The 25,529-nt window shown below is 36.5% G+C and overlaps 1 protein-coding gene across 1 annotated transcript; it reads right to left on the reverse strand.

Moving 5' to 3' along the window:
• Nucleotides 1-3: 3 nt before the first annotated feature.
• Nucleotides 4-7,044, reverse strand: nptx1l (neuronal pentraxin 1 like). The gene is made up of 5 exons (XM_048190019.1): nucleotides 6,485-7,044; nucleotides 5,783-5,990; nucleotides 4,186-4,430; nucleotides 3,773-3,952; nucleotides 4-1,443 (listed from the first exon to the last, which is right to left on the reverse strand). Exons 1-5 carry the CDS (start codon nucleotides 6,923-6,925, stop codon nucleotides 1,222-1,224), a joined length of 1,296 nt encoding a protein of 431 aa, XP_048045976.1. The 5' UTR covers nucleotides 6,926-7,044; the 3' UTR covers nucleotides 4-1,221.
• Nucleotides 7,045-25,529: the final 18,485 nt, after the last annotated feature.

The following is a 25,529-nucleotide window of genomic DNA, read 5'->3' on the forward strand; positions in this document are numbered from 1 at the left end:
AAGTTTGAGGTTGGTAAGATCCTTTAATGTTTTAAAGAAAAAAAAAAAGTCTGTTATGCTAACCTTTGAATTTTTTAATGTATTTTTTCCCCAGCAATTATTGTTTATATATGGCATTTGTTCATTGCAAACCAATCATTTAGGCACTATCACGCTTGCTATTTTTTTGTATAACAATTTTATTACAAAATTTAGACCTTTTTCATCTTTCAGTGCTGCCATGCTTTTAGCATATAACAATACAGTATAAAATCTCAACCCAAAATGAGCTAATAAAAGCAGATTTTCATTGATGCTGTTGCAGCATTTAGATGTTCATCATGCTGTTTTCTGTACACTTAACATTCCTTGAAAAATACAAACACCTGCCGAGCACGCCACGATTTAAACAACTTTAAATTACCAACCTGACCATTTGAATTGTGACAAGTTGTAATCAACATAACGTATCAGTAGTTACACAAGGAAAGAAATAGATAAATAGAAGTACACTGCAAATAATGACAAATGTGTCGAGTTCTGATCTTTTTCAACAGCCCAAGGCACCCAGGCTTGAAATGTGTTGGCAATTATCAAGTTATTTTTTACAAACCCACACACACATACACAGACACACCAACAAAAAAAAAAAAGGAACAAAGAAAATGCTTCAAGCAGGAAGTGATAAGACTGAAAAAAGCATGTAGAAAAAAAGAAGAAAAAAATAATAACACACTCAGCTTTGCTTGTTTTGCATTCTACATCCGAAGTTCACAGTGAGTATCCCAGGCAGTGGGTAGATCTATCTAATAATCCTGATGGGGAACAGTAACCTAAGTGGTTCAGAAACTTACTGCATTACTACATGGCTTCCTGTACGAAGGGAGCTGTCAAATGATCCAGGCTTTTAAGATGGAAGTCTGAGCCATATCACGTTAAGTAGTTTTCCGTTAAGGCGTTGCTTGCCCAAAGCAGAACCACACAGTGCCTTCATGCTAAAACTCTGAATTTATCACCAACACCAGCTTTTGCCTTCATGATCCAAAAATAAATGACAAAGACGTGATTGTTTTTAGGACTGAGAAGTGTTAGACAAGAAATATTGAAATATCTAGAAAATTCCAGTTGACATTGATGTCCATGTTCGGTCTTGGTTGAAAATGTTCTTTAAAGATGAATGATTTGGTAACAGACACCTGGTAACTCGTATCTCCCATTGGCTGGGAGATTTCTGTGCTCTTTTTAGTTCAGTTGGCGACAGGCCTCAAATGTCCATTTTGAAGCCCCACCGTAGATCTCAATGTTGGTTTCCAACCAAGAGAAGACGTTCCCCACTTGTGCTTTGCTGCTGCATGTGGCCAGATTATAAATCTCTCCCACAGACAGCTTTCGGTCCCAAATGTTGAAATTGGCCATGTCACCGACAAAGGCTTGAGTAGCATCAAACCCTCCACCGAGAGTGTCCTGCAGGTAGATAACATTTATTTGAGATGCTGATGAAATAAACGTTGAATGCCTTCAAAAGACATAAGATTAGTCCCTGTTAACCTTTGAAGCTAATCTGCCCATAAATGATTCATAAATGCATTTCATCCCTACAGTCGTCTTTGAAGGTCTCTCCATTTAAAATGAGCCAGAACTTTCTAGTCTGTTGGTTGTGCTATAGATCTTATGTGGCAGAGAAACAAGCACCGAGCCATCTTTAGAATTTTGTCTTTGAACTTCCAGTTTTGTGATTTGTCTGTATATTTCTTTGGCATCATTGTCGAAGAGTAGATAGCTGGTGAAGTGGATTTACTGATTTGCAGAGTCAACAAAAGTTATTATGAGCATTGTAATGTTTGAAGCGGATGTCATAACAAATGTCAGTTGACCAAGATTGTAAAACAAGCGGTTAATTTATAAATCTGTAAGATTTTACCTTCATGCTGTGGAAATACATATAGGACAAAAGGGGCGGGGCTACAAATAGAGTATTTTAGAACTGACTGTTTTCAATGCTATCTCTGTATAATCGTCTCTGTTACTAAATCTAGTGTGTAAGTCCTCTAAATAGTTTTCACACTGCGCTTAACCCCGGGTTACTGTCGTTCAAAACACCACTTTTAACCCTGGGTAAAGGAATGTTTCATACTTGTAATTTAGAAGTGGTTTAGCACCACTTTTTACCTGGGGTTTTAAAACCCTAGAGTAGGGTTAGTCCCGCATTGTAGTGCCAAAGTTGTAACGAAGCAAAACGTTACGACTAGATGCTTAGCATCTGACATCCAATAGCGTGCCTTATATTGACGTGCTTTGAACAGTCACGGAAACGCCGCACATTGTATAAACAGTAGTTTAATCTTTTGAGGGGAAAATTTGTCAAACGGCGATAGAAAACGCAACAATTGGAGTGAAGAAGAGACCGGTTCATTCTTACCTTTAGAGTCCGAAAAGTCCATTCAGGATAAACTTAGTAGTATAATAATAGTAGTATATTTGGCAATATATAATATGAGGATGCGCAATGCTAGATCCCTTATGTAAGCATATCACTTGCGGCGTTTGTCCAATCAGTGACACCGACACCACAAATACGCAAATAAGGACGTTAACCCTGGGTTTAGGAACAGGTGAAACGTCATCGTACAAATACCCAGGATTAATTGGTAATCTCATGTAAATTATGAGAAATGTGAAACCTGAATCAAGATAACCCAGGATTCTGTTTACCCAGGGTTTAGAATGACCCAGGGTTAACTATTTCAAGTATGAAATGCCCTCTAGAGCTGCAGTCACGTTAACCGTTGTTTGCCGGTTTTTCGTAGGCAAAATTTAGTTATTTTAATTGGAATCCACGCGAGATAGATTTCACAATGCGTTCAAGTTGGTCGCGCAGATTAAAAGAGTTGCTTGGTTTCACAAGTTCATCTGCCTATTCAGGTAAAACAAGCTTGGCTTGCTGTCCTCAAAGGAGGCTTGAGCTCTGAGGTAAACCCCCCTATAACAGTACTTCGTAGAGGAAGAATAAGAGAAATAGAGGAGATGGGGAGGAGGATATGGTGGAAGAATTGTCGCTGGATGACGCAGTGACTGCTGCTTATATACGCTTGTAATGATGATTGACAGGACTGAATGTTTAGGTTCTTCCCGAACCTACATTTGGAACTACATTTAAAAGTGATCTGTGTGACATGCATTGCTACACTATTGACAATAGGAATTTTTTTCACCTACGAAACTTCGCGAAATTTTGCAAATGTGGCCACACATCCTAACTAAAATGTAACTTCATAAGTGAACATTCGCATGGGCTGTAATGCTATGGAAACTACGCCCCATACGCAAACTCACAATAGTGATATTTTTTAAGCTGAGTAATAATTTGATCCACTTATGCTATAAAAATACAAAGCATTACATATCAAGTAAAATAGCAATTAGAACATATGCATATTTTCAAATATATCTTTATAAGACTTTAAATAAAGACTCTTTATAATGTCAATTTACAGTAAGTCTTTAATTATTGAAGTCTTGAGCAATGAATTATGGGATTGTCTTATCTGAGCAATGCTGTCTTTCATTTTGGCCAAAACTAAATGTTTGACAAGGCAGCTGCTGTATAGAAGAGCCTCTGCATGGGAGAAAGCCTTTGATGCTTAAAATGCAGCTACGTGGGAAGCTCACTTTGTTTTGGAACAGAGCCATTGTGTATTCTTCACTCATCATTAAATCATCTTTGAATAACACCTTGAACTACCACACATTGCTATAATGTATTGATGAGTGAATTTAAACAGAGGACGCATACCTGCTCTTGTCCCAGAATCAATACCCCTTGTGGTTTGATTGGATGATAAGGGGCCAGACTGTCCCCATTTCCCCTCATTACGCCATCCTGATAAGCTTCCCACACTCCATCTCGAGTGGTCCATGTGACACAAATGTGATGCCATTTCCCATCATTGATCAGGAAAGGTAGCTTAGCAACCTACATCAAAAGAGGGCAAAAACCAGATGAAACCTAAACATCATGTTCATTTTGATGCATTTTACGAATTCAGTTTGTAACTAAATCTATCTATCTATCTATCTATCTATCTATCTATCTATCTATCTATCTATCTATCTATCTATCTATCTATCTATCTATCTATCTATCTATCTATCTATCTATCTATCTATCTATCTATCTATCACAATGCATATACAGTGGGAATATACCTTGTCATTGATGAGCAGTTCCATCGGGTTGTTTCCCCACTCAATAAGAACCAGTTCATTGGCCTGTCCAGGGACTGCATAAGAGAAAGGCGTCCCCACTCCTGGAGAGGCGCTGGATTTGAGCCACATGCACACAGTGAAGGCATACATCTCCGGCAGACTCTTCTTGACTTTAGCATACATGTAGTTGGTCCTCAGAGGGAACGTCAGCTGAAATTTATCCAGTGGTCTATTTTCTTTTTGGCCTGTTATTAAAAAATAAATACATATAAAAATCAATCCTCATACAATATTTAACATCTAATCATTGCAGTCTACTGTATAGCACTAAACTAGACAATCTCTCAAAATACCTTTGTCAAATACATATATAAAAAATCATAATTCTAAACATAATTCTTTTCATTGCCGACTATAAATTTATCCATATATTACAATAAAAGCAAAACACGAGGTGTGTTTAAAGTATACTTCTAAGAGAAAAATAATAAAACATCTACAGTATTGATTTATTTGGTTCTTTTTGCCTGGGGAAAGACAAGCACACTAGTTCTGTCATCCCACCTGGAAGCCTCCCTCGTCTCATTTATTTCTACCCTTGAGTTTGATGCTCACTACAGGTAACAAGAAGTAAAAGCCGCAATCAATGGTAGGCATCATTGCTGGTCTGAGGCAGAGGAATAGTTCACCCAAAAACTACATTCTGCCATATAATTTACTCCCTCAGGTTGTTCCAAACCCATAAAATATTCTGTCCCCCATGGAACATAAAAGGACGTGTTAAAAACGCAGCTCAGTACAATTTGTTTGTTAGACTACAAGTTGTTGCCAAATTCTTGCCATTCACTGTACATTATTTAAATAGCGTATCTAGACATATTAAACATCATTTATAATCAATTAATCAGTTATTTTATTCCAAATCCTGCCCAATGTACAAATGAACTTTTCTGAACATAATAACACATTACTGCCATTTACATGACTCTTTATGATCCCATTACTGGTACTGTTCTTATAAAATATAGTTACTTAAACCTAAATGTGAGGTTCTGTGTGCGCAGTGCAAACACGTGACTAATCAATTATGCAACTGGTTATTTTCATAGTCTCAAACCATCATTGGAGCTTGGTATGTCAATTTGTTTGGATGGTAAATTCTGTAAAGTATCTCTGTGCTTCACAGAAGAAATAAAGTCTTATTTGTTTGGAATAGAATGAGGATGAGCAAATGATGAAATTCCATATTCCTTAAAGTTCACATCTTTTAGACTGTAAGCTTGTGGGAAATTATGCATTTTAATGACTGAAAAACGTGATTCACATGAATGAAAATTCTCAAAACGCATGAGCTTGCAAAAACTCTATGGTTCCAATCTGTAAATCATGCTATAAAGCTGGTTGGGTGGAATTGGATATGCAAAGCAATGCAGCTCTGTAGACCCCCTCCTCTCCTGCGACACCAAGGCGGCAATTTATTATCCACGCTGGCTCGCTCAAGAGAGTATTTTCCTCTTAGAAAAAAACAGGTAAGGAAAGCGCCCGTACATCTACACGACACGTATGTGATAGGCGGAGCAGAAACGCGAATGGTTACCTTTTTCTAGGTCGGTTATTCTCTGGTGCAGTGAGGTGAGAGTGGATTCCACGCGCCCGCGCTGCTCGCTCTCATTGCGCATCCCGGGCTTTCCTTCCTCCAAACCGTTCACACGGGACAAGACCTGCTTCTCCAGGTCGTCGATTTTGCTCTGTAGAAGATCCTTCAAGCTGTTCGCCTGGACGGAGTTGTTATTCCGGCTAAATTGCTATGAAAGATAAACATCGGGTTTGTGAGATAGATGTTTAATTTGAGTTTACAACCTGACTAAATTAAGTTACACAAATAAAAGTCATTTTAAAGAGTCTAGATTATGTTGAAACAAATATACACTGTTTAAAGTTTTTTCACATTTTCATTGCATGCGTAAGAATGGAATGCGAACCATTAACAGAAAATAGTTTACGTTGAAAATGTTAAAGGCTCATTTCACTGGCCACGGTGAGAAAATTCAGAATAGTTATTTATTTATTTAATTTAATCGGTTTTCTGTCACCAGTCTCAGTAGGCGTAATGCGTCTTTTAAAAGAGGATTATGCGCCATTAATCACCACCGATGTATTTAAAATATAGTGAACTGGTGTAGCCTATTCTAAAATTAAGTTGTGAGTATCGCAACACCGTTCTATATGAACGTGTTCTGAAATAAATCATAATGATCCACCGTAGATGGATGAAAGCGCTCCAGAAGAACAAACATACCTCCAGGTTTTCAAGCCTCTGTTTGAGTGACTGTAAAGTCTGTGAGAGTTGAGCCAGTGTGTCCGTCGGACCCCTCGACACATCTCCCATTGTGTTCTTAGTGCCCGTTTCCTTCCGTCGTCCGCCGACCCTCGCGTCTCCAGGCTCGGACGCGCTCTGACTTTCACACCGGGTCAGCTTGGAAGTCAGTTCCCTGATTGTTTCTTTTTGGTTCATGATTGTTTCCTTCTGTTGCAGCACAGTCTCTCGCAATTGCATGACCGTGCTCTTGAGATCCTCCCCGGGCACGCTGTTCTGCAGTGTGGCGGCGCATATGTCCATATCCTTGGGTACGGACGTGCAAATGAACTGGGTCTGTCCGAAGTCCTGGCTCATCCCGTCCGATAAAAGACAAAAAAGTATCAAAAGTTTCCAGTGCATCCCTCTCGCTCCAGCCTCCATGGCGCGTTTGTTTCCGAAGTCTCTTCTGGATAAGTGATTTCAGCAGCACTCTCTCTCTCTCTCTCTCTCTTTCCGTCTCTCTCTCTCACTCTGACAGCTTGTGCTAGTTGTAATCTGGTTGTGGTGCGCTCGGGGTTTATATAGCACGCGCGTCTGCGGCGGTGAGCTGCATCACGCGCCTGATCATGATCTCCCGCCCCTGGATATTAAAGCAGAAAAAAACCATCCCGTAAGTCAGAGAAACCAGTTTTGACCCCGGCGGCCGGATTTTTATTTTTCTAAAGCTCAGTTAATTCCACACAATCATTGGAAGATTTTTGTCTTTGCGGGGAATAAATAGATACATAAATAAATAAATACATTTTTGAAAGTATGAATTACGTTATAATTTACAGGAAAAACAAGTTTATTATAGCATATATGCAGTACATATGCCTATTCGTTATAGTAAAACATTGTGTTTATTCAAAGTACAAAGTATGAACAACATTAATATCTTATAAGGAAATAGGCATTTCCTATAATTTTCTGTTTGAACAATCACAACATTACTCTTTGTTAACATAGCACATTATCTTCTTAAACCACTAGGATGTTCCCACCCAGTGTTCTCTTAGGAGAAGTAAAAGACTGAATAATTGCTCATCAGAATATTTTCAAGATAAGCTAATTTATTATTTATCAGTGTTGCATTAGCTGGAAAACAATCTCTCTCAGTACTAATAGAGAATTTGTTTAAAATAAATAAATGGGTCAATGACATGACAGGTCATTCATTTTTGTTCAAAGGCCTTAATAATAATAAAAAAAGAAACATATTACAACTAGATCTCTTTTATTGAATCCAAAACGTTTAAATTATATTTTGCTACATATAAAGATATTTTAAAGATTTTGAAGTGTCGAAAGGTCATTTGGTTTAACCGTCCAAAGGCCAATACAGCCATTTCATTTGTGATTAAAATATCTTAAAATGGAATAATATATATATATATATTTTCTTCTGGCATGATTTTATAACATTATGTATCAACATAGTTAAAAATGGTATTACAATTATGTGTAGAAGTCGTAGCTTTGTTATGAGAAAGAATGTCCAGAAGCAACCAATATAAAGGGAGAGTTTTGGATCAAGTCATGTGGTCAATATCATGTGACAGGATGTGACATCATTCATACACATGCAAAGGACCAGAAGCAAAGTAACTAATCCTCTTTAATTTGAAAAATTCATGTTTTCTCTTGCTCATACAAAATGTCCCGAAACATCAGGTTATTCGGTACAACCGCTATAAAACATGGAATATGTTGTAATATTATAAAAACTTGTACTAAATATTAAATGTTTGATTGTACTTGTGCATACTAGCTAGCAAGCTAACTAGCAAGCTAGCTAGATATCAGCCTGTTAGCATTGTTTGAAAATATTGTCATTCGGTTTAACCAAAAGTGTAATTCGGTAATTCTTTTTTGGAGACAAATTTTGTCTATCTTGTAAAAATGACAAAAGCAGTGTTAATTGATTATAAAAACAACATAATCATATTGTTAACACTTAATAAAATTATATATATATATATATATATATATATATATATATATATATATATATATATATATAAATCTCCATTATGTTTTTTACACTTTTAAAAACCTTATTTGTCAATGACCCAAATACATTTTACTTTTTTATAATTGTGTATAAAACAGGGTTTAGAAACATTATCTGAGATATAAAATTGATATGTTATACTGAAAATATATGAAAATGATAACAGTGTAGCCTAAATCTTTGCAATAACATGAGCTTCTTCAGTTTATCGCATTAACAGCCTGTATAATGTTTCTATAGCCTATTGAACATGATGCTGTCATTTCCTGTCTGCTGTGTCCATTTCACTAAATGGTTGTCTGAAAAGACTCATGAAGACAACAGCTTAATTAGTGATGGAAGCATAATTGCAGTATCAGAATGATTATTGATCCTCTGCCACACACACACACACGCGTACATGCAGTGCATCACTGATGGAAACATCAGCGGTTCTGTTATTGACTAGTTGAAGGATATGTTACTGCAGATGGTTGTTAAAGCTATTTGCAGGAGCTATAGACTACTCTGACAATGGCATGCTTGTGTGACATTGCACATCTCTCATGACATCACACATCGTGCGGAGAACTGTGGTGAATGTTTTCAGTGTTGCCCTGTGAGCACCAAAATGCGTCATGAAACAGTAATAAACACATATTGCCAGTGCACGTCACCTACACAAAATGTGCGTCACAATTGGTGTAAATATGCACTATTGGCATTTTGTAGTATAAATAGCACAAGCTGTGTTCACACTCAAAATTCCAAAAAGAAGAAGTACCTGGATGCACTTAATTAACACTTTGTCTGCGACTGAAATCGCATAATCTCTTGAGTAGGTATTTATTTTGAAAAAGTAATTACTTCACGACTGCTAAAAAGGCATGTTCTATGAATGTGAGAAGTATGAATGTAATCTGGATGTACTACATTCGCCATGTTTTCATTATCATGTGACCTACCAGCATCATTCACAAATCCTTTCCCGTGGCCTCATGGGATAATGTTCATCGTATGCACACTTCAGAATTTCACTGGAATTATTAGGTCATCCAGGTACTTTTTGCTTATCTTTTATTAGTACTGTGAATTCTGGCATACTTCTTGTTTTTTGCCTACTATATAGTAGGGAAGTATGCGATTTTGTGTGCGATTTCAGCCATCATGCACTCAACTGCTGCAGATTTATTTACATGATGGAGGGGGAGGGGCTAACAGACTCTGATGTTGAATGACAAAATAACCTACATGGTAAGCTGTCTGATGAAAGTTTGTAAAATTGTCCGGTGTAGAACGATCACTCCGCCCAAAAAATCCTGAGCAGAGACTTGGTGAAAAACTGTTTAACGCTCTAACTTCACAATTAAGCATTACTCAATTCACAGACTTTGTAATGTGTTTCAGCAATACATTTGTAACCTTTATAAAGTGTTTAGAAAGAATTCTCAGAATTGACTTTACAGGGACTTTAAATGGTCTTCCAGGTAATATATTTTTTTGCAGTTTAAAAGGAAAATTTATGCATTACACACATTTATGCATTTTCTATTAAAGGGGCAGTGTGTAAAATTTAGGAGGATCTACTGACAGAAATGCAATATAATATACATAACTATGTTTTCAGTGGTGTATAAAGACCTTACATAATGAACTGTTATGTGTTTATTACTTTAGAATGAGCCATTTCTATCTACATACACCGCAGCTCCTCTTACATGTTAAGTCGTCATATTGCGGCAGCATGTTTCTACAGTAGCCCTAAATGGACAAACTGCTCTACAGAGCGCGTTTCGTCACTATGTTTGTTGGTGTTTTTAGAGGCAGCTTGCATCGTCACTATGAATAAGTACAAAGAAGGTTTATTAGAAGCAGAGACCGTTCTTTGTTAGAAGTAAGAAAAAACCTCAGTGCTTCACTAGCTACTCTCTGCTGTCTCAAACAATGACATATTTGTATTTGTGTCAGCCAACATAGCTTCTCTAAAGTGCTTCGAAAGGGAGGGGTGAGCACCGTGCTGAGCCGTTGGTCGCAATTCGTAATCTCACCGCTAGATGCCGCTAAAATTTACACACTGCACCTTTAAATCTAATATATTTTTCATGACATAGGCCCATATGATAATGTAACATACAGTTAAAGGTCTACATGTAGAATTCAGAAACTCTTGTTATTAGTGACACCGGTGGTCGTTAAGTGAATTGCAGCCAGACACTATTGTACAAGAGACTGAACATCATTCAAGGGCCTGATTTACTCACATCAAAGTTTTTTGTTCTTTTCTTAGTATTAAAAACAAGTTGGAAACAACTTTGCAGCGATATACTCCATTGTATCATTTTTAAGTTTCGTTACAAACTGTTCACACATCGGCAATTAATACATGAAAATTCTTACATATTTAACCCAGAGGTTTTTAGTGTAGCATTTTGACAATCATTGCCAATTAAAGTTGGCATGAAACAGAAGCTGCAAACGACTTTACTACCATATTGTGACATATTTGTGGCTATCAAAGAAGAAGAAAAAAAGATTTTATAAGAGGGTTGTTGACTGGACTATGAAGAGTGAGCATTGAATAATGGAGGCAGATCTGAATATGTTTGGCTGAACATGCATCATGAACTTACATACATCAGTCAAGTGAGTCATATGAGAGGAAGAGCAAGTTATGATATTATTGATTAAAGTTTATGAGGTCAAAACTTGTTAAAATCCACAGATAACATTTGAATCAAGAAAATATATAAGGTCAGTTTCAAATTTTCCATTAACTTTAAAAAAAAAAAAAAATCTCCTACAAATTGGAAACAGAATTTACATTCACATTCCTTGTTTTTGGTGCATATGTAAGATTTGCATATAATTTTACAGTTCAGTAGAGTCAGCATTTTGAGTCGAATATCAATTGGGTCCTACTGTGTGTTTTTATGAACCATCTTCCAATGTGTGCTCAGTAACTGTCTAGGGCTAAACAGGAAAAATGATAATTTATAAGGCTAAGCTATCCTTTATGGAATGAAGAGGCAGTGCATAGTAAACAGGAAGTGGCAAGCCAGAGCTTAAGCCCTTTATGTAAAACAAGGTGCTTTGCTCTGCTGGACAAGCGCTCATTGACCATCATTGCCCCTGACCTGCCTAGATAAGGGCTCGTCTTAGAGCACATTAAAACAAGAGGTTCAATTAACTGGTGACATTAACTGTGAGGAGGAGAACTTTATGGGCCACACATGAGACTTGCATGACTCGCCTCATATTTCAGTTATACATATAATGTATGAGAGGCCTTTCACAAATAACATGTTTTTGCAGTTATAAATGTGAGATGGAGGTCAGGAACGAAAAAAAAAAAAAAAAAAAAAAACTTGCTTGGTCTAGAGAACCTTTTTAACTTGAGTGCGCATTTTTAGAATGTCATGCACGAGACTTTGCAAAATATGCGAGCACAATTGTCAAACCCCAGCAAGCAACCATCTCGGTTAACTATAGACCCGATATAGTCCGGCTATGTGTAACCCACTTTTAGCCAAATTAATCTTTAATTTGGTTACATGTTGTTTTTAATTGATGACTAGGCTATTCTTGGGTTATGGTTAGACGTCTATTAGATTTTCACTGACATCCCAAATTTTGCCTCGTTTTAGCCTAGACAGCCGGGCTATGTTTTGACTACTATTAGATGTCTATAAGACATAAAATTGCTTGCTGGGACGGGTCCGTGTAACGCTTCACAATTCAGTTTTCAGACCATACAATGCAAATGCAAAAATGAAAAATTGAAACCAGACGTTCATTTTTCTTGTTTTTTGGTCACATCATCAATGGATATTTGCCATCCCCCCCTTTTTTTTTCAATTTTACTTTTGCTAAATTCTGACTTTAGAAACAATCATTTGAGTAAGAAATCTAACCGATTTTCTATTTTACCATTTTTTTGTCTTGTAATTTGCACCGTGGGCTGTACCATTAGCACAGGGGTGTGGCCGCGGACTACTATCATCTCATTGATGTAATGACTTCATTTACACTGCATGCATGTTGAGGAGTAGTTTAAAAGACTGAACACAGATGAGCTTTTTCACCCGAAGTGCAATCATTTTTATTATTAATATAACTGTGGTAAATATAACGCAGTCCTGGACTGAATCGCGAGCAGCTGGGAAAAGTGAAATGCCGGTGGCCTGCCTGATTTGGCACATTGTCCATCTTGTTTGTGCTTAACTACTTATTCGTTATTACTTTATTTTATTAATATACATTATACCCTTGGTCAGGGGGTGCATTTTATTTGGTAGGCTACAGTACAACCATGACATCCCAGTTCTCAGAGGGATAGGCAGCAAACGGAGGGTAGATCGAGCAGCAGCGCTTGCCATCCTTCACGTCAATATGAAAGCTAAAATACTACCAAGCAAAAATATACTAAAAGTTGAGCATCATTTAGTTAAGATTTTAATTTTGTTAAGTTTTTAGCTCTATATTGTACAGTAAAAATGCAGATGTTTTCTTTTAGCGGGCATTCGTTACCATGGCTTGAGCCGCTTGAGCTTCTGCACTTCACAAGCTTCTTGTTCACTTAAAATGCCTTAAATCTAGCACAGTTAACTCTGTTCATTACAGTAGAGGCGGTTCGCCGAATATGAGGCGAATCTGATATATCTGCTGCAAGTCAAGAGCACTATGATTTATTTTAAATTATTAATTTCTATAAATAAATACAAATACTATGATTTGGCACATTGCCCATCTTGTTTGTAGTTATTTGTTGACTTATTCGTTATTACTTTATTGCCTGTGGTGTACCCAAATGATTACTGTGGGAATCCAACATTCGATGAACCAAAATATAACATATAATAGTGCTCTTGACTTGTAGCGCTATAGCTAGCCTATATAAAATATTGTAGGCTAGGCTATAAAACGAGAGCTAAAAAACCCAACAATTTTTTTTTAAAATGATACTCAACTTTTAGTATTTCACTTTTCACAGTATTCCGGGATTTCACTTTTCCCAGCTGCTCACGATGGCCAGTCCGGGACTGCCTTATATTTAGCAGTTATTATATTAATAATGAAAATGAATGCACTTTGGGTGAAAAAGGTAATCTGTGTTCAGTCTTTTAAACTACTCCTCAGCATGCAGTGTAAATAAAGTAGTTACATGAATGAGATGATAGTAGTCCGTGGCCACACCCCTGTGCTAATGGTACAGCACAAATTACAATGGACAAAGAAAATGGAAAAATAGAAAATCGGCGAGATTTAATTTATTCACATGATTGTTTCTAAAGTCATAATTTAGCAAAAGTATCTATTAAAGCTGCAGTCCGCAACTTTTTTTGTGTTAAAAATGTACAAAAATTATATAATGAGAATATACAACATGAATCCATTTTCCACACCGTGTTTTTGTCTTATCCTGAATCATTATGGTACACTTATAATAAGTGTTTATATTCTGACTATTTCAGACCAGACTGGTAGGACTCACCGCAGAGTATCACAGTAACTGCGTGACTCGCCATAGACATACACGGAGAAAAGTAGCTCCTGCTAGAATGTTCCTCCGCAAGACGTGTGCAGTTCTGTTTATTAACCGCTAGAGGGCCAAAAATTGCAGACAGCAGCTTTAAAGAAGTACACGAAAAACAAGAAAAATTAACTCCTGGTTTAAATGTTTCATTTTTGCATTTGCATTGTATGATCTGGAAATTGAATTGTGAAGCGTTACACGGACCCAAACGCATCTGTCTAGTGTATGTTTTACATAGAAAAATGATCTAAAAACAGCAAAATGAAATGCAGATATGCATGTGAATGGACATTATTTTTTAGTCTTGCTCCTTCAAAATCGAAAGGCAGATCTGAAGACTCAAATCATTTAAAATGCTATAGATATTTTTAACGATTTCTTCACCTCCATGTTGTGTAATAGCTGGGCTTATAGCAGCACTAGTGGGCGATTCCACCTCTATCAGTCTAATGATTATATTCTGGCAACCTGTGACAGTCAAGCTTTTTCTTATACAGCTACATAAACAGATTCACATTGGTGCCAGGATTGAAAGCTGAATAACATTTTTTTTTTCTGAGCTCCTTTCCTTTTAACCTTTTTTTTAAGTGTAGGCAACAGTAGTATAAAGAAGACACCCATGCATCCTTGAAAATGCAAAGAATCTTCCCAAAACATCTTGAATTATGTGAATACTCTGCTGTAGTCAGTTCAATGATATGTCAAAAGTTAATTGAATGCATAAATATTCCTGCACAAAACACAACCCACACAAATGACACAATTTATTTACAAATATCCTTGACAAATTTTTAAAAGACTAGTTCACTTTAAAATGAAAATTACCATAAGCTTTACTCATCCTCAAGCCATCCTAGGTGTATATGTAACCCCTCACCCAGGTCCTACTCGCCCTGCTCTGCGCGGGTTTTGAACCTGGGTCTCCCGCGTGGGAGTCAGACACTCTAACAAGGAAGGCTAAAGGTGGCGACTCCTAGTGTCAGTTGCTAGAGCATCTCTTGAGATCAGAGGAGTGAGGTTTTTACTCGCAGCGACTACTATTTGGCCTCCGTTACACTCATTCCCATCCGGGTCACGGCACCAATTTAACCTCTCCTGTCTGAACCACGCACTCTAAGTGGGACTCGAACCCTTGTCCACCGGCATGGGAGTCGGGCGCTCTAACAAGGAGGCTAAAGACCACAGTCCCTAGCGTCAGTCGCTAGAGCATCTCTTGAGATCAGAGGAGTGAGGTTTTTACTTGCAGCGACTACTAGCTGGCCTCCGTTAAATATATGACTTTCTTCTTTCTGATGAACACAATCAGAGTTGTATTAATAAATATCCTGAAGCATCCAACATAAGTCCAATTGTGTTCATCAGAAAGAAGAAAGTCATGTACACCTAGGATGGCTTGAGGATGACTAAAACTTATGGTAATTTTCATTTTAAAGTGAACTAATCTTTTAACTCTATACAAAGGTGACATGATGCCGTATAGACATCTAATGCCAGGTTCAGACTACACAGTATTTTTGTCTGTTACGATTGTGTCAAATTATGCGATTTTGATGCCTAAATTCTTGCGCTGCAGACAATAAACATGTCAGACTACATGTTACTTTGCGACCAATCATCTCTTGCCGTCTTTAATGATGTGCGTGATGTCATCATGAAGGCGGAACTAGCAAATGACTTCTGGAAACAAGAGCGTAAACAAACAATGGTTGTATTAACCTAATGCTAAGTCCAGCACTCACTTGGTTGCTAATGCGCCTCTGCATATGGCTCGCCAGCATTGGGAGTTCCTCGTGGAAACATCATAAAGATAAGAGTATTGTTGCCATACTATTAGCTCCACAAACCTTTCCTCCATTTCATAATTTCACCTTGCCGCATCAATACCATCGTCTCTCTTTCATTCGTTTGAAAGCTGTGTACAGAAGAGCTTCTATGCTCCTATTGGTCGACTTCACATATGTGATGAAACCGGAGGGACCGGAGGACCTTGGAGGACTGGAAAAAAATAAACATGCTAGTCTTTCAGTCAGGACCAGTGTTGCCAAGTCCGTGGTTTTCCCGTAGAATTGGGCTACTTTTACACTGTTGCTGTGGGTTGTTTTCATGTCGATGTGTTGAAGCGATCCCAAGTAACAAGATATTTAGCCCCTGGAATGCAAATTTTACCAGGGGAACTCCCGCCAAAAGCGTGGATTTTACACCCCTGAAATGCGATTGGGCTAGTTTTGGGTTAGTTTTGAGTAGCAATTGGGCGGGTTTTGATGTGAAAACCTGACAACCCTGGTCAGGACGTTGTGAAGTGTCACAGATGCGACGTTGGTTATCGTCCACTACTACACACTATATGAGAGAAAACTATCGATTCTTGCAACCCAAAGTCGATGACCATTGTCATTTAAGAATCACTACGACACCCTACATAAAACAGATGTGGGCTGATATTTTGTTGTCTGAACCCAGCATTATTGGTCCAAAATCCTGCTTGACTTATCTGCACATTTAAATCTCGAATATGTTCTGATTAGATTAGTTGTTATTGTCATGATTATCATATACATGCAAGTTTTTTGTCGGTGGAACCTTATCCTGCGTGGTGAAATTCCTGTTTGATTTGTTAGTCCAAACTGAACACTGTCCACATTAAAAAAGCAAAATCTTTTCTATGGGGATCCGCACTGAACAGAAGACGATGTGTTTCTTCCTAATTATTAGATACTAGTTTGCAAAAAGAGGCATAAAGTATCTGCACTAATGTGACTGGGTTTACTCGGCCCATTCAGAAACCCTAGACGGTAACTTACTGGAAGAGTAAATCTAATGTACTATTTACTGCTCCCAAGATAGGTTTTCCAAACTCCCTCTCTCTCTCATTAAGGTATATAACAGAGAAATAGTTCTAGTTTACTCTCTCACATGCACACATGCTTTAATACTCTAGAGCTTCGTTACAAAACAGACTTAGTCCTTATGTGGTCGGCCACTAAATAATGCATGCATCCCCTTAATGGCAGAAATACACAGAGTAACGGCAGAGATCAATGACTGTAATTCCACATGAGGCTTCTCACCTTACTGTACATTAGGAAAAGATGGCAGTATCTTCCGAAGTTGTATTATGGCACTTCATCTTACAGCAGTTTTCAACTGAGGGCCTCTAAAGAACTGAGGGTTGCGAGAGGTTAGTGCACAGTGCTAATAAATGGGAGATGTGTATTTCTTGAATGCCTCAGCAGAGTTTCTGTGGTTTCCCTGTTCTTAGAAGTTATGTTTCTACACAGGTCTTCTGGCACTGTGAGTTTGTTCATTATCTTTCACTTTGTCTAATGAGTTTTCAATCAGAAAAACTTTGAGAACATGATCTACCTTTAAACCTGCCCTTGTAAAAAGGAAGCACACTTTAGCATACTTTTTAAAAAGGTGCTTATTATTTGCAATTAAATTAATATATTACATGCAATTAGTTGAACTTAAGATTGCTTTATGACACACATAAATAGGATTTAAAGGGATAGTTCACCAAAAAATGAAAATTATCCCATAATTTAGTCACCTTCAAGCCATCCTAGGTGTATCCTAGGTGTATATGACTTTCTACTTCCAGCCAAACACAAATATTCAAAAATATCCTGGTTCTTCCAACCTTTATAATGGGAGTGAAAGGGTAAATAGATTTTGAAGCCCAAAAAAGCATATCCATCCATCATTAAAGTAATCCATACGGCTCCTGGGGGTTAATAAAGGCCTCTTGACTGGTGTTTTGTTTTGTTCTATCCTCTGCGCTTCCGTGTTCATCAATACGTCATACGTCACATCAGAGTTCACTCTTTCACCAGAACTAGACTCACATACGGCCGTTACCGGAAGCCAGTTATTATAGTCTATTAAGTCTTATAAATATGGATATTTTTCTTAAAGATACGCATCACTTCATTTCAGAAGGCCTTTCTTAACCCCTTGGTTGGCCTAGGATGGCTTGAGGGTTAGTAAAATGGGATAATTTTCATTTTTGGGTGAACTAACCCTTTAAATTTGAAACTTTATTTATCAGTTTGATGTGCCTTAACAGGTAGCAGTCCTGTCGTGTGAGGAAGATCCATTTAGATCTGCTCTGATGGATAGATCCGTTTAGATCCACTCTAATGGACAACAACAAAAAACTCCCTAAGACTTCCTAGCTCTTCCATCCAGATAGCAAAATTCTCTGTTTTTACTGTTCTTCTATTCCTTATGTTCTATTTTTATTCTTCTTCTTTATGTAAAGCACTTTGAATTACCATTGTGTATGAAATGTGCTATATAAATAAAATTGCCTTGCCTTGCCTAAATACATCTTTATATGTTATTTTAAAATTTCTTCTATTGTCTTTGAAATATGGTAAAATGTCTGCTGAATGTGCTGACAAGCATTTATGTTAAACTATACCATAAAAATTATACTTTAATGTAATTTCTATTGAATCTTGTATATCATATTTTAAATGTAATATTGAATAACACACAACAGTTAAAATGATAATAACTTACATGTGCTTTAGTATGTTAGTCAACAATAATTGTACTTAAAGGTACAGTCTGTAAATTTTTTCGGCATCTAGCGGTAAGGTTGCAGATTGCAATATAGAGAAGCTACAGTGGCCAACACAGGACAAAGATGTTGTCATCTAGACAGCAGAGAGTAGCCAGTCAAGCAAACGCGCTCTGTAGAGCAGTTTGTCCATTTAGGGCTACTGTAGAAACATGTCGCAAAATGGCGACTTAACATGTAAGGGGACCCGTAGCGTATGAGATAGAAATGGCTCATTCTAAGGTAATAAAAACATAAAGGTTCATTATGTAAGGTCTTTTTAGACACTGAAAACATAGTTATGTATATTATATTGCATTTCTGTCAATAGATCCTACTAAAATGTACACATTGCACCTTTAAAGGATGACAAAAGATTATTAAAACATAATGATTTAAAATGTACTTAAAAGTAAAACTTTACATTATTACAAAGTGCACTTTTTAAAAGTACCTAAATGTGTTAAAGAAGTTATTTTGATTAAGGATTACAATGACTCATGAATTTATTATTATTATTAATAGTAATGTGCACAGATAAATCATTTATAATAAAAACTACAATATTCCTTTAAAAAAATAAGAATTGTGAATTTTGAATATATTTTTCACAAGGGTGGGATGATTCCAGGTTTTAAATTTTAGCATAAGCTGGAGCAAAGTACTTTTCTTACTCACGTAATCTACATTCGCAGAACTCCACAGATTTCTGCAGAATTTAAATGTCCATCATTCATATTCAACATAGTTCCTCTCATCACCTGACATTGAATATCTTTTAGGATACATTATTTATGCTTTCAGCTACCAATAAGAGTGTAGTAGTTTCAGCTCCATTTAACACATTTTGCCTTGTTTGAATTCGTTCGGCTGAATTCTGCAAACTTTTCCACAAAATCAATGCAGAAAATGACTGCATACTCCATCTGGACCTGGCTATTTTTCTGCATGGCTAATTAACCAAGTGGATTAAGCTATCTGTTCTCTTCCCATCAGAGTTGTGTTTGTTCACTGAGCTGCATTTAGTACTGTAATCTATAAGGTGATCTTTCCATTCCCAATTTGCACAGTACACTAATATAACCAAAGAATCAAAGAGCCTCAATGTGCTAAATAATAATGTGCAATGAATTGTGGTCTTGCTGGTGCTGTCTGGGGAAACAGGTCTTTGCAATCTTAGTGAGAAAAATATTGTTTCAAACTGCTTGTATTTCGGTAACCCTCCAGAGTTTATCCAAAACAATTTAGGTACAAATTTTCAGATACTGTATATACAATAACGACACATACATTAGTGGCCAAAAGTGATGTCCAGTCTAAGAAAATCGACATCTTTACCCTTTATTCAAATATTATTAACAATTTGTTAATGATTTTGTAAACATATTGTGTAATTGTGCTTGTTTTATTTGTGATAACGCAATGAAACATGCCAAATTGTGCTTGTATATTTATACATTTTTTTACAAAATTCATTGTGCAAGCAGTAGCCACATTTTGAATGAGGATTCTTCTTATGTAAGTCAATGGGAGATTGTACATTTCTTAAAAAGTAGTTTAAAACCAAAAATAGAGAGCACACTTTATTTAGGTTCACTGCAAAAAATGAGTTTTTGTCTCGTTTCTAGTCAAAATATCTTAAAGTTCTTAAATCAAGAAGCATTTTCTTGACAAATAAAAATTATTTTCTTGTTTTCAGGAAAAATAAGTCAAAATGGGGTAAGCAAAATAATCTTATTTCAAACCAAGAATAAACTATATAATCTTGTTTTCAGTTTGGACTAAGATTATTTTGCTTACCCCATTGGCAGATTATTTAGCTTGTTTTAAGGAAAAACGTGCTTAATTTTGATTTATTTTTCCTGAAAACAAGAAAATAATTTGTTCTTGTCAAGAAAATGCTTCTTGATTTAAGAACTTTAAGATATTTTGACTAAAAACAAGACAAAAATTCTAAGTAAGAACAGCATTTTTTGCAGTGTTAATATGTTGGGTTGAGAACAAACCCTGACCAGGTCCTGTTTCATACATATACAAGCCTACAAGCTCTATAAAAACTTCATGCCCATATCATTTGTAAACTACTAACCTACACCCTGAATTCACCAGTGTCACATCTGCTCTTCTGCTCACAGGAATGAATTTCATTACTTCATCATAAACACCAATTAAAGCTTCCCTGGGCCTGAGGGCCAGGATCATCCCTGCCTGCCCAGAACAGGATGGATTCGGTCACTCTAGGGTCACCACACTAACTAGAGACTCAAATACCAGCTATACCGTGAAATGAAAAATAGCCTTGAATCAACTAATTAAAGGCAATCTTCATCCCTCCTGGTCACACATGAGCAGCGTTCTCTCTTTTGACTTTTCCTAATGCTTTGCAGATTGTGTTTTTAGATTTCCTTAAGTCCTTATGTTTTATTAAAGGTTATAATGTTATGTATTCTGTGACATCCTGCCCATAAACAATTCCACACTTTTTGCAGGATTTCGCACCAAACATATTAAATATGCGGGAATGATTCTGAAACTGATATTTCTAGATATAATACTGCTTCATGAAGCTGCGAAGCTTTACAAATCTTTTGTTTCGAATCAGTGGTTCGGAGCACTGCCAAAGTCACGTGAACCATTGAAATTTCAAAACACTTATGACATAACAAAGCCTCGTTTACTGAAATCACATGACTTTGGCAGTTTGAGATTGTTTGATACATGCTCTGAATCACTGATTCGAAACAAAAGATTCGTAAAGCTTCATGAAGCAGTGTTTTGAAAACGCTCATCACTAGATATTGTTGAATAAAGTCGTTATTTTGGGGGTTTGTTTGGCGCACAAAAAGTATTCTCGTCGCTTCATAACATTAAGGTTGAACCACTGTAGTCACATGAACTGTTTTAAATGTCTTTAGTAGCTTTCTGGGCATCTGGAAGTGTTCATTATCTTTCTGTCAATGGAGGCCTCACTGAGCCATCAGATTTCATCAAAAATATCTTAATTTGTGTTCTGAAGATAAACGGCGGTCTTACGGGTGTGGAACGACATGAGGGTGAGTAATTAATGACAGAATTTTCATTTCTGGGTGAAATAACCCTTTAAGTTCAAACTAGTATATTATTTCTATAATAAGCATTGTTTTTACTAGTATGCCAAGTGTACTTATTTTCTCACAAGGGTGAGATTTGTTTGAAGAGTTTCTGCCTATGTAGATTGTTCCCAAGTATTCACTTATTTGGTACAATGTAATGCTGGTTAGGATGTTGCCTTTTTCAAGGTTCAGCAGTACTCACGTATTCAGCAAGAGAGCCTGTTTGTATATTATTGAGCTTATATAAATATGAGTTGTTGAACTCGGCAGGGTTAAACAAAAGTTTGCCACTAGAGTAATAATCCTAGCTCTACATTAACTGTCAATGCTCAGCAGTGAGTTGTCGGGTAATCGGAAGGATGGTTGTCTGTAGCCAGGTGTCTTTGTACCTTTTCTTGTCTGCTCTTTTTATAGGGTTTGCTTTTGATAGATGTTTCAACAATAACTATGTCCTGATAATGAATTGTCAAACTGTAAGAGATCATTCGTGTTTTGTTTTTTTCCCATTTTAGCTGCATGCAGTGGTCATAGTCTTGTAATTTCAGTTCTGATGCAGATGGAGACTAACTTTAAAAGAACAGGATAATTCATCTCGGGTAATTATGTTTGCTAGTAATGACTGCATTAGACGGTAATAGTATTTACATATGGTATGAGCCTGAGTGCTTGAATTATGACATCTGTTAAAAGTTTAATGTTCACAATATTACAGCTCTTGAATTATATGTTCTTCAAAAGCCAAAGACAATACAATACTAAATAATGACCCGACGCATGTCTTCATCCCACACTTGACAGTTCACATAAAGCAAACCAGCATTTATTTGATATATACATATAATACAAACATCATATTCTAAAAATTAGGATTGAACAAATGTACACAAGTCAGATATCATTTTACATTGAGTCAACCTGATAAATATTTTTCATCTTTGGAAATGCAATAATATATGATTAAATCTTAATTATATTGTCTGCCCGTCGAAGCACCAAACAGCCTCCTAGCAACCACTCTGAACACCTTAGCAACTGCCTAGCAAGGCTGATATCCCTTCAAATCTCTCTTCAAACTGCAAAAGTATTCAAAGTATACAAGATTTATATAACCTTAAAACTTCAAACTAACCTTCAAACCTTTTTAAACTTCTAGACAATGCTTTGTCAGACAAACATTCAAGGCCTGTCTTGATGAACTGTGCTTTTGTAGTTTCTTTAGTTTTATTCAGCATTTAGCTGTGTGTGTGTGTGTGTGTGTGTCCCTTGTGGGGACATTTTTTGGTCCTTGAGGAAAACAGCTTATAAAACATACAGTGATGTTTTTTTGAACATGTAAAAGTGCAGAAAGTTTTCTGTGATGGGCAGGTTTGGGATAGGGTTAGGGGATACAATATATAGTTTGTACAGTATAAAAATCATTATGTCTATGGAATGTCCTCACAGAACATAAAAATCCAACATTGTGTCTACACAAATATAGTGAAAAATGTGAGGACATTTGAAGTAGTCTGCTAAATGAATACTCACTTATTGTTTGTATAACTGCCCCTTTCCACTCTGATTCACAAGGACGTTCACCTTTATTGACTATAATGGTTCTGTTCTGGAAATCCTGGATGAGGTATTGTCTGTTGAAGAGAAGGGACAATGTAAAGAATGTCTCTTTGCGGCCTTTATTTTTCACTTTAAAAGTCTTTCTCCTTGAGTTACTTAATGGTGAATAGTCACCTTTTCACCAACAGGATATGTGTGCACTGAATTGGTTAGTCAAGAGGCTTGAATCAAAGACAGCCAGTAGCCATTAAGATGTTGGGTTACAATGCAAAAGACTGTTTGTTGAGTTCAAGCTTACAAGTTTCTTATATTAAGTAAAATGTCTAAAGTGGACCATCGAAATAAAGTGTAACCTTAAAGTATTAGTTCATTTCTGAATGAATAAATTACTCAATGTTCATGTCTTTTTTTCTTCAGTCAAAAAGAAATTAAGGTTTTTGAGGAAAACATTCCAGGATTTTTCTTCATATAGTGGACTTCAATGGGGTTCAACGGGTTAAAGGTCCATATTGCAGTTTCAGTGCAGCTTCAAAGGGCTCTACACAATCCCAGACGAGGAATAAGGGTCTTATCTAGCAAAACGATCGGTCGTTTCCTAAAAAAAAAAAAAAAGTGTATATAATTTTTAACCACAAATGCTCATCTTGCACTGCTCTGCGATCCGCCACACATTATGTTGAAAGGTCACACGTGACGTAGATGGAAGTCCGATATCGTTGTTTTACCCTTTTTTTTTTTTTTTTAAGGTGTTTGGCTTAGTATTTGCACGTTCGGTACTTCCGCCTACTTCACACATGACCTTTGTAACATGATTATGTCATACGAATCGCAGAGCTAGTGCAAGATGAGCATTTGTGGTTAAAAAGTATATACATTTTTTTTTTTTTTTTTAAGATTCCTCGTCTGGGATCGTGTAGAGCTCTTTGAAGCTGCACTGAAACTGCAATTTGGACCTTCAACCCAGTGAACCCCACTGAAGTCCACTATATGGAGAAAAATTCTGGAATGTTTTCCTCAAAAACCTTAATTTCTTTTCGACTGAAGAAAGAAAGACATGAACATCTTGGATGACATGGGCCTCAGTAAATTATGAGGAAAAAGTGAACTAATCCTTTAAGCTATATTAATTATGAAGAATTTGCATGAGACCAAATATGATGCACCATTTTGAAACAGAACCACATTCAACTAGCTTTAGCTCTCTTTATTTTTTTATTTTATTTTTTTTATCGAACCATAAAGCAATACAATCTGGCCTTGAATGTAGTGCCTTTTTAGAAGGTATGGCTATTGAACAATGTCAGTAATGTCAAACATATTTCCTGAGATTTCCATTTGATGAGCATTTTTTTCTTAAACCTAAGGCATTTTTTGAATTCTTTTAAACTTATTGCTTAGTATTCATAGATTAGGTAACATACGCTGAATCTGGCTTCAATTATAACTAGCACTTGTACAGAAAATTCCTCTATGGTATGTCCTTGCTCAAAGTTTACAAATCAACGCATCAGCAGTCAGTTTTTGTAATAAATAAAATATTATTTTATTGGTTACAGTCTTTTACATTAATCGGAATGTAATGTAGGATATATAGTTCAACTGAATTCAATTAAACAGTTTCACTCAGCATGCAAAGTGAGTATTAGAGGATATATTGTATATATTGTTCATAAACCATTATATTAATTGCATTGGCTGAATATATGTGTCAGAAAACATTAAAATAATCATACACGAACCAAGGTAGCTGCATTATCTTCACATTACACAACGTCAATGATTTTTTCATAATGCCTGATGGATTTGGAATTGGTTTGGGATTGGCTTGCTATCAATAATGAAGGAGTCTGAACATCGTGCTTCTTGTAAGTAGTGAGGTAAGCAGTAATATACCCTCTATATAGTCGCAGACATGAATCAGGAAAGGCATTCAGGTGTCTATGTAGCCAGGGAAGCTTTCAATAACCCAAAGGCACATAAAAAATGCATTTCTCAGTCCATTCTCTACCATTCCTCATCCTGTCACGTGGCTCCTCTAGATCAGTCTTCCGATTGCTTGACTTGAGGAACTTCCTCACTTTTTAATTATTCACAATGACAGGTGTTCAGTGGTGATGATTACATAATTACCCAAAACTTCACCATCTTATAATAGAGCTCTCATATGCCCTGGCTTGAGTGTATAAAAACATGTGCAAACTTAACACATGCAAAAAAAAAAAAAAAATGCTGAATTGCTCATACGCATTTAGTCACAGGAAATCTGTTTT

This window comes from Megalobrama amblycephala, linkage group LG1, assembly GCF_018812025.1.
Source record: "Megalobrama amblycephala isolate DHTTF-2021 linkage group LG1, ASM1881202v1, whole genome shotgun sequence".
Lineage (NCBI taxonomy): Eukaryota > Metazoa > Chordata > Actinopteri > Cypriniformes > Xenocyprididae > Megalobrama > Megalobrama amblycephala.